The sequence below is a fragment of the Silene latifolia genome, chromosome 6, assembly GCF_048544455.1.
Source record: "Silene latifolia isolate original U9 population chromosome 6, ASM4854445v1, whole genome shotgun sequence".
In the NCBI taxonomy this organism is placed as follows: Eukaryota; Viridiplantae; Streptophyta; class Magnoliopsida; order Caryophyllales; family Caryophyllaceae; genus Silene; species Silene latifolia.
Genome location: NC_133531.1, coordinates 137,422,279 through 137,433,277, shown reverse-complemented (window position 1 = coordinate 137,433,277; position 10,999 = coordinate 137,422,279). Strand labels below are relative to the sequence as shown.

General features: G+C 33.9%; 1 protein-coding gene across 1 annotated transcript; it reads left to right on the top strand.

The window, feature by feature from the left end:
* The first annotated feature begins 9,033 nt into the window (after positions 1 to 9,033).
* LOC141587359 (14 kDa proline-rich protein DC2.15-like) lies at positions 9,034 to 9,787 on the top strand. Its single transcript, XM_074408826.1, has one exon. It carries the CDS (start codon positions 9,125 to 9,127, stop codon positions 9,554 to 9,556), a length of 432 nt encoding a protein of 143 aa, XP_074264927.1. The 5' UTR covers positions 9,034 to 9,124; the 3' UTR covers positions 9,557 to 9,787.
* Positions 9,788 to 10,999: the final 1,212 nt, after the last annotated feature.

The following is a 10,999-nucleotide window of genomic DNA, read 5'->3' as shown; positions in this document are numbered from 1 at the left end:
AATACCTTCGGGTTTTCTTTTCAAAAAAAATAAAAAAATAAAAAAAATAAAACTAATGAAAGGCCAGCCCGACCCGCACTGCTAGTGCCACACCAAACCAACCCAATACTGGCCCGGCTCAGCTCGGCCAACAGTTAGTGTCGTGCCTGGGCCACTGGCACCTAACCCGGCCCGACCCATCTCACACCTCTACGCTCTTCGCTAAGATATTAGAAATCCCTATAGCATCATACTCCTTAGTCCTTATTGGCTTACTCATTTAGTAAGTCTTGTTCAAGATAGAGTTAGATTTTAAAAGAATCAAATACTACTACCATATATGGAGGAAATAAAGACAAAATTTTTGACATTTTCAGGCCAACTTATCATGTGATTTGATATGTATTTGATTCAGGTTAAGCTTAAGACCGATAATACTCGTCTTAAATGAGAATTTGTGTTCTCCAAAGAGACACCGGGGTAGTAATATAAGTGATACTTATATGTGGTACGGTGGGAGTACATGAGTGTCAGAAGCTTTTGGAAAACTATCGACGATTTCAATGTACAACAATAGCAGTCGATCCACAAGACTACAAGTATAAATTGTACGAGTAAAAGTTCATGCCAAATACTTGTAGTCTTGTGGATGGGAGGTTTATTGTGAATGGGAGGAAGTACAAGCAATTGAGCAAATCACAAGCCATAATAGGATGTGAAAATATTTAGTGTCAAATTCATGCCAAATAACTCTTTTTTCATTCCCAAAATCATTGCACGAAACTTATAAAGTACTCAAAAGTATTATACCATAAGGCATAAACTATATTTTTCATTGTGGAACACTAACCTAAACTACAATATTAGCATAATTCACATTAAAATCAAATAATTTGTTTTAATCATTTAGGATGATATTTAAGGAGGACAGAAAATGAGATTTTTTTTTGGTGTAAAGGAAGTTACAAAAGCAATTTTAATAATATCATTTAAACTTAAATTATGAGCACCATCTCATATAAGCTAGTTGACACTTGTCGAAGAACGGGACATGGCTCCATGCTTTTCAAAATCTACATAGTATAAAAGCCGAATTTTTTAAGAACTTCTCATTGGTTGCTGAGTTTTTACATGTGGGTCCCTCCATATTTCCTATTCTATTTAATTATTACTCTCTCTCCTCAACTCAACTCAATTCATATTTATATATCTTATTTTTATTTTAATTACTTATGTTAAAATGTCACAATTTACATAAAAATGTTGCAATTTACATACATTCAACGAGTCTAACATGTCAAATACCTAAAATATAATGGGTTTTTCTAACCTATGCCTACTAGGCATATGATAAGAAATCCAAAAAGGAAAGTAATAAATGTATTTTCTTATAAATAAAAGTAAAATTAATTGATATTGCAATTTTCCATACAAATATCATTTATTTCTTTCCTTTTTGAGTTTCTTATTCTATGCTTAGTGGACATAGGTTAGAAAAACCGATATATAATTCTAATAAAATACGATTGTATATTATCTGATATCAAATCTAATATTTATCAAATATTCGAATCTCCAAATATAACTATTTATATTGTCACGACATTGAACAATTAATCACGCTTAATTATATACTCATGTGTCTATTAATAGCGACTGCTATTACTACACGTACATTTTTTGTACGGGCATAAAACTAGTTGTAAAGTAAACTAGACATGTGACAAGTTAGTGGAATGTTTTGACATAAATGTTGAGTACAACCAAAAATAGGTCTATCTAATTGCCCTTGTGCTCCATTTTTCTCTATGAATGAAAGGTTGATTTGATTTATGTCACGGATTTTATACGCTAAATAAACACAAAATCTCATTGAAGATAACACGTATCCGTTACTTTGGAGTGACGGATACCATTTCCTCTCATAAATGACCCAAATAGAGGAGAGAGAAGCATATGGGGGTGCCCCCACCTTGTCCCCCTATCCATTTTGTGAGTGACATTATCCGTCACTTGCTCCGACCCGTCTTCAGTGAGACTAACTAATAAATAAACTAAATGAAATTTCTACATCACTTATTTTAGTGGTTAACAGCTTAAGAATAACTATATACCACGGTCAAAGTCAACTCTTCTAATTGGATCTTATTGATTGGGCCAAAATCACCCCATAAGTAAATCCAAGGCTAAGGTCGAGCCTTTAGAAGGTCATTTTCAAAAAGCTACATGTAATAAGAGATTATCCACAAGCTTAAATTATACTCCCTCCTATTCTACATAACCGTCCCATTGTGAAAATGGCACAAGAATTAAGAAAGTGAGTTTAGACCACACAAAACAGACAATGGGACAGTTATGTGAATAGATGGAAATGGAATTGAATTTGGACCACACACCACTTACCAAAAATAGACAATGGGACAATTACCCGACTAGACGGAAATGGACAATGGGACAATTATCTGGAATAGGAGGGAGTACATCCACAAATTATAGTACGTATAACTATGTTTCTAATTTGTGTCCTTAAGTTATACATTAACACAAAAGCCTAAATAAAAAAAATTCTGCATATAAACGAAGTATGAAGTATGAATTACATCTTTCGTAATTCAATTGTCTATAAGTTGAACTAGATGAACTAGAAAGTTGTTGATTTTTTGTTAAATTTGCATATTCCCTCCATGTTTTTAGAAATTTTCAATTTGCTTTTTGCACCAGAAATAAGAAAGGATGAAAAAAGAATGAATAAAAGAAAACTAAAAAATGGAAAGGGAAAAATAGGAAAATAGACCCAAATAAGAAATAGGAAAGATTGATAAAACTTAGAGGGAGTATTATTTTGTTTCTTCTATTATCAAATCGGGGATGTAACAAATTACCCCCATAACTTATGAACTATGTGCAAATCAAATTTACATAAGTTTCGCTTGTAGCAAGTTGGTCCCATACACTACTACAGATACAGGCTATAACAACGGTTAAAAACCGTTGTTATATAAAAAAGTGGACGTTGTTAAAGCGTCCGTTGTAAAAGGTTTTAACAACGGTTGGTTTTCTTAAGGAACCCGTTGTTAAAACTATTAACAACGGTTTTAAGTATACAAACCCGTTGTGGAAAGTGTGACTCAATTTTGGGGGGAAAGTTATAACAATGGTTGTAATATACAAAACCGTTGTTATAACTAAAGACAACGGTTTTTTAATAAATAACCGTTGTTGTTTGTTCTTAAAAAATAAAAAAAATTAAATTAAATATTACTAGATGCATGCATAATTACGGCCCGTTATAATTCCGATGCATGCATTATTACTTACCATCACTTTGTGCATATGAACGGACAATATGGAATGAGAAGGGTTAGTAATAAGATTTGAAGCAGCATTGAGAGATATGATGATGATTATGGCACAACTTCCTAACATATATATTAATTAAAAAACAACTCAAACCACACATTGCTTAGTATAAATACATGCATTATCTCAACTAACATTCCATTATCTCACTATATACATCTCCAAACCCTAACTGCTAAAACAAACTCCAAATAAATTAACCCTACTTAATCTTTCAAAACAAACTCCAAACTCCAACAAAATGAATGATATCATGCTTAAGACTCTTACTATGATCGAGAACAACAACAATTTCATCCGCCGGTTGCTCCACATTGAGGAAAGTTTCAGGAGCTACCTTGCGTATGCTTGATCCATTCTGAAGGACGCCAAAGAAGATGGCTTGATTTGAGCGGCGGAGTTTGCAACTATATGACGATATAGCAACTGCTAAACGGAACCTCCAAATAGCCAAGGAGGAGAGGACGGATATCATAGAGGAGAATAAGACCCTCTATGAAAATATAAGAATTGCATTTTTATTAATGTATTTTTTTTAATTTATGTATTTATTATATATATATATATGGGTTTTTTGTCAAACACAACCTTTAAAAAACTTTTTTTTCCAAACACCACCTTTAAAAAAAAAGTTCGTGAAACACAACCTTTAATAAAATTTTTTTTGTTAAACACGACATTTTGGCTAGAGCTTGAACACTTGCGATGGGGTGACTTTCAGTCGATGTTTGGGATAGCAAACGAGGTCGGTGTGAGATGTTTTTAGACTCCTTGGAAAGGTGGGAGTATAAGCTTTCAAGGCGTTATAAATACGGCGGTGATAGGTGGACATATGTGGGGTCTATTGGTGTGTAAAGTAAGGGTGGTTAAGGAGTGAATTTGTGTTTTTCTGATTTGTTTTTACCTCCAATTCACTCCTTGACCAACCTTACTATACACACCAATAAACCCCACATAAGGCCACCTATCACCACCGTATTGGTAACCCCTGGAAAGCTTGTACTACCACCTTTCCAAAAAGTCTAAGAACACCTCAAATCGACCTCGTTTGCTACCTCAAATATCGACTTAAATTCACTCTATTGCAAGACATGCCAAAATGTCGTGTTTTACAAAAGAAAAATTATTAAAGGTTGTGTTTTACAAACTTTTTTTTTTCAAGGTGGTGTTTGGAAAAAAAAGTTTTTTAAAGGTTGTGTTTGACAAAAACCCTTATATATATATATATATATATATATATATATATATATATATATATATATATATATATATATATTAATTATGTTTATCATGCATTCCTCTCTATCATCTTGCTTCTTCTTTGTTTTAGTTTATTTAATTTGTTTTACTAGCTAATTAAGCGAATAATACTTAAAGAAATAACATAATGGTCGATAAAAACTAACACATACACATGCAAATGAAATAATTAGAAAAAAAAAAATAATGACGATGAAAGACGATGAAACCAACAGTGACGGCGAGATTTACCTGATAATTAGACGATGAAATCAACAGTGACGGCGAGAAGATAAAGAGACGATAAGAAAGAGAGAAAGAGACGATGAGAAAGTGTGTTTGTGTTTGTGTTTGTGTTTGTGTTTGTGTTTGTGTTTGTGTTTGTGTTTGTGTTTGTGTTTGTGTTTGTGTTTGTGTTTGTGTTTGTGTTTGTTTTTGTGTTTGTGTTTGTGTTTGTGTTTGTGTTTGTGTTTGTGTTTGTGTTTGTGTTTGTGTTTGTGTTTGTGTTTGTGTTTGTGTTTGTGTTTGTGTTTGTCTGCTGGGTTTGTGTTTGTGTATTAAGGTTTGTGTTTTGTGGCTGTAGCAGACTTGTGATTGTGTGGTTTATAGTATGAAAGGTATTGACAACGGTTATTAAAGAACAACCGTTGTCAAATAAGTTTTAACAACTGTTGTGAATCAACAACCGTTGTCAAAAAAGTTTTAACAACGGGTTCCAAAAGCAACCGTTGTGATTACTTTTCACTAACTTTGCGTCAATTTTGCGCCAAATTATTAACAACGGTTGTGCATGTGTAACCCGTTGTTAAAACTTATAATAACGGTTTTTTATAACCATACCCGTTGTAATTCATTTTAGTAAAATTCGCGTCATACATTCTACAACGTCTATTGTGATTTTCGTGAATAATCGTTGTTAAAGGGGCGTTGTAGTTGCCTGGATTTGTAGTAGTGATAACTTTCCTAAAATGTACAATTAAGCACAAATCAAGTTTTTTTTACCATTTTTAAACTAAAACCTATTGTTTTCTATTATAAAAACTATTATAAATATATTTCTTAAATAATTAAATATAATACTTATATATTCAATGAAAAATGCGAACCAAATTTAGTATAAACAAAAATTTGGTCATGTAATTTTTCATTGTAACTTCATTAACAATTCCATATTATGAACATTTTTCATCAAAATAAAAATAAAACAAAATTTTGAACATGTTTTTTTTAATAATCAGGAATTTTAGGATTAAAATCTAATCAATAATTTTGATTTTCAATAATAGTAAAATATTTAATTAGCACTTTTATTCTTAAAAATAAGATATGTAGTTAATTGCACATTAAGAGAAATTTATGGGGCTAATTTGCTACATTTATAAGTTAAAGTGTTAAATCATGCAAATGAGTCTGTGCCTTACCCGAACGGAGGAGAGACATACCACTTAACAACACAAGGGATGTTCTATCCTAAAACCAATTGGCAATAGGAGGAGTAGCCAACCCCCTTGGTTATAAAGTGGTAATCAGACCGGAGCCATCAACGGATGGAATTTTCTCCGACTGCAAACAAGCTCAGACTGGGCCAAATAAGAGGTACACAAAGCCTCGGCTCCAGCTGGCACACAATGGCCCAGTTAATCATCATACCCTGGTCTTTAGCCATGGGCTCTGATACCATGTGAAATCATGCAAATGGGCCTGCGCCTTACCCGAACGGAGGAGAGACGTACCACTTAACAACACAAGGAGGTTCCATCCTAAAACCAATTGGCAATAGGAGGAGTAGCCTCTTGGTTATAAAGTGGTACAATCTCTCTTTGTCCTTCAATGTGAGACACTCACATGTGGGATAATATGGAATTATTCACATAAAGGACTTGAATGCTTGATTGCACATAGTATCAAAGTTATGGGGTTAATTTGCAATATTTCCCATTATCAATTAAAGCGATGTGTTTATTGAGAGACAATACTCTCGCTTCGATCTTAATCCATCAACATCTCTCAAACTTGACAATTTATTTCCTTTTTACACAAGGCAACAAGACATAGCGATAAGGGTCGTATATCTTTCAGCTCAGTTTGTTCAACTATGGAAATTGAAGTTGATTTGGATGATGCAACTTGTAGAAAGAGAAGCCAAAGCTTTAAAACTTGTTTGTCATTTTATGTTGAAAGATCGAATCTTCGTAAATGATTCATTGCCGTCATATGCACATTTTACTTGGTTTGCTTTGAACGTACCCCTTTGCTCAACTTGCATTCAATCAACAACAAGCTCATTATTCTACAACATTGTTCACGGAATCATGCCATTATTTTTTCCAATGAAAACAATGCCATCAATCTCAACATACAGTTTTTAAAAGCATAACAACATACATTGATACGTGGTTACGCTTAGTGGAGCGCCTTAGTTATGTCGGAAGGGGACCCAGGCACTCGGCCTCCCTTGACTCAGTGATTAAACGAATGTATTTCCCTATAAGACTTGGCCGCCTGTATTATTTATTTCAAGATCTGTCACTGGTATCGGTAGTGATATCATTAGCGATGTAGTTATAAAGGGTGTAAATTCATCGACGACGTTGTTGAAGACATATGAATTTGTTTGTCACGGTTACATCTAATAAAATGCACTTTTGTTTCTATAAAAAAGAAAAGTAATGAGATTAATCAAAATTCCAATGAATAAAAAAGTAATTTAAAGTAAGCTAGTCTATGAAATTTATTAAATTGATTAACCTCAAATTCATTGCTATTCAAGTTCAAACACTCATGCATGTAGTGATGCACCTAATTCCATAAATGGTAGTATAATTATTAGAAAATTATTGTCCTTCTCATTCATTTCCAAGAATTAGACCATAACTAAGATAAATTGACAACTTCAAATTGCGTTCTACTTATTTCCAAGCCAAGAAAGAGTAAAAAATCCAGCTCATGGCAATAATGCATGTTCTGTAGAAGTGTGAATAACTCGTGTTGGGCATCTGCTGCAACGGTGTCCATGGTTCATAATAATATGATATTGTTCGCTTTGAGCTAAATCCTCACGAATTTATTTTTGGGTTCCTTTCCAAAAAACCTCATACCATTATATTTCTATTATATTTAGTGATATTTATAGAGATGATCTTTCATTTTTCCATCACCTAGGTAAGACATGAATTTACACCCTAAAAATGTATTATGCCCTCAGTGCCTCAGTGGTAGAGGTTGGCCGGTAATAATAAGGAAAATCACATTCTCTCTCTAATCAATGAAAAAATATGAATTAATGCCTTAGACTGGTTAGGTTATTTTATTTTATTTTAAGTCACTTTATTGCGTTACTTGCTCCTACTCGTACGTTAGTATTTCAACCTACATTTTAATCATCACAAAATCTCATTGAAGACGGCGATATCCGTCACAAGCTTGTGACGGATACCGTTTCCTCTCACAAAATATCTATGAGTGGTGAGTAGGGAAGCACATGGGGGGTGCCCCACCTTGTCCCTTCTCCCTTTTTGTGAAAGGTCTTCAACTTGTGACGAAATTAACCCATCACAAGCAAGACACTTTATTTAATCATTAACATTTGAATTCGAGCCCCAAATCTTAATAGCCTTTATCTCTTTAATATAAGGATGGTAATTTGTAATCTATTTTTTTTTTTTTCACAAATTCTCATAAACGGGAGATATCCGTCTATAGACGAGCCAAATATTCACCCACTATAAGTATAAGACAAGCAAAAATTGAATGGTGGGGTCCAAAAATGCAATTAGTAGATTATACAACTGGTTGTATGTAGTTTATGTACAACATTTTCAATGTTGTCGAGTTTTGTTATAAAGTTGTCGAGCTTTACTAACAAAATTGTCGAGTTACAATACAAAGTTATTGAGCTTAAGAGGAATAATTATTAAACTAAATAACTTTTTAAATTAGCTCAATAACTTATAAAATAGCTCGACAACTTTGTATAAAGAACTCAACAACTTTGAGGCGGTTGTACAATGCTAATATACAACTGGTTGTAAGATAGTAAAACACCCAAAAATGTCACCACTTTAAGCATATTTGACCCGTCTTTCACTTTAGACAGATATATCCGTCTATAGTCAGACTAATTGATTTTTTTTTATATTCACACACATTTCATGAAAAATAAATTATCAAGTTTTTATAGCATACCCATATAAAAATAAGTGACGTCAGATTGTCTACAAGTAAGCCCGTTGCATGAAGAATGCTACCGACCTTCGCTTTCCATTCTTATACGATCTTCTCCTCTCACATCGACTTTTAACATTACCACTTGTTTTTCTCGGACAATTTGTCCGAGAATTGTAAAAAATAAATGTTTTTTTTTTAATTATGTAACACGTACAATCCACTAGCCAAACGTTGAAAATCATTGACAAAGACCAAAGACATCCACGGCCTTTTCGTTATAAATAGCATGCAAAATTAAGTATATACTCAACACAATTCCTTCTATTCCAACTTACAAATAAAACATTCTAGCTCATTCCCTAACTCCCAAGTCCCAACCATGGCTTCAAAAACACCAACAATAACCCTTCTCCTATGCCTTAACCTAGTGTTCTTCACTTTGGTTAGCTCCAACTATGTTCCATGCCCACCAACACCATCAAAGCCACCAAGTCACCACGGCGGCCATCACGGCGGTGGACACTCCTCATCCTCAAAGGGTGGCAAATGCCCTATAGACACCCTTAAATTAGGGGTGTGTGCCAATGTACTAAATGGTTTAGTTGATGTTATCATTGGGGTCCCACCAAAAAGTCATTGTTGTCATCTCCTTGAAGGGTTGACTGACCTTAATGCTGCCCTTTGTCTTTGCACTGCTATAAAGGCTGACCTCCTTGGCATCCACCTCGACGTGGCGGTGTCGTTGAGCTTGTTGCTTAACTATTGTGGCAAGTCTGGTGTTCCCTCTGGTTTCAAATGCCCTAAATACTAATTAGGGCTTAATTTACTATGAATGTTCCTTTAATTATCACGCTACGTCATCATTCGTCATAAATCTAAAATAATGACATATTATGTTTATATTATGTTTATTTGTGTTAATTTGTTCAAGTTTATAGTAATTGTGATCCATCAACGTGTCCTTAATTGGCTTAACTTGCCTCTTAAGGCCACTGTAATATTGTACTAGTTTTTTCTTGTATGAAATACGTGATTTTCTCAATGAAGAGATTATGTTATGTTGGTGATAAATACCGAGTATTAAACGTGAGAATATAAATATGTACCAAAACAATCGATTTAAAAATCGAATTGATACCGATTAAAGACTAAAAAATATGTACTCCGTAATCTACTATGACTTGATTCATTTTGAATCGTATTGAAGTGCATTGATCAGTTGGCGTATCCTAAAAAAAAAAAATCTAAACTTAAATGAATTTAAAATGATTGCAAATCATAATACTTAAAGATATTTAAAATATTAGAGTTCAAATTAGGATTTTGTTTTCTTAAACAAAAAGGTACTCGGTTATGAACATTGATGCATTCGTTTACGTCCCACCCAATAAAAATCCAATTTGTTTTCTAAAAAGATAAAAAAAATAACAATGCAACTTGAATTTTATCTAATTTGACATAGACCGAACCAGAACCCATTTCAACCTAAAATATCTCAAAGTGATAAAGACAACTGGCCAAAATAGATATCAATTGACAAAAAATAAATAAAATAAAAACGAAATTAAGGTTCGCATTAATGGAACTGACCCGAGTTCACCATAAGCTATGGGTCAACAATTTCAGGTGTTAATCAGAATTGTTCTTGAATCCTCCCTTCACATTCTTCGCGAATGTAGCCTTAGCTTACTATTGATGTTTGATCCCTTTTCAAAGTTAAATCCGTCTTCTATTCCCTTGGCCTTTCAACCTTGACTTTATAAAAACTGCATCTCTTTAATTAAATCCCTTGTGGAACACTCTCTTTACCTTTATCATCTGGCGTCTTTGGCTAAGACGATGTGATATCATCTTTTCATCTAACCCCTCCCTCCTTCCCGACTTTGTGTTGCCATTTCCTCCCAAGCTTCTTCTTGATTGTCTGCCAACCACCGTTCCTCCCAAACACCCCTGTCTATTTATACTCCTCCCTCGACCTTTTCCTATCGGCCTTTCCCCCGCATAATTGATCAAAATTCAATGTTGACGTTTCCCTCCTCCTTTGTTAGTAATGTGTACGTTGTTAGGAATAGTGTTGGCTCTTGGGTTCAGGGATGGTCCACCCGTTTGGTTGCTCCTAATAACCCCTTTGTCTGTGAGGTGCTCGCTATTAGGGACGCGTTGCGTTCTGCACGCAAATCAGTCCACAAGTAAATTTTTGATTACCTTTGATTGTATTAATGCTGTTATGCATGTCCATTTGTGAAGGGATCCT

Excerpts from the sequence above, each read along its gene's own strand:
- LOC141587359 (XM_074408826.1), top strand. The coding sequence starts at position 9,125 with ATGGCTTCAAAAACACCAACAATAACCCTTCTCCTATGCCTTAACCTA.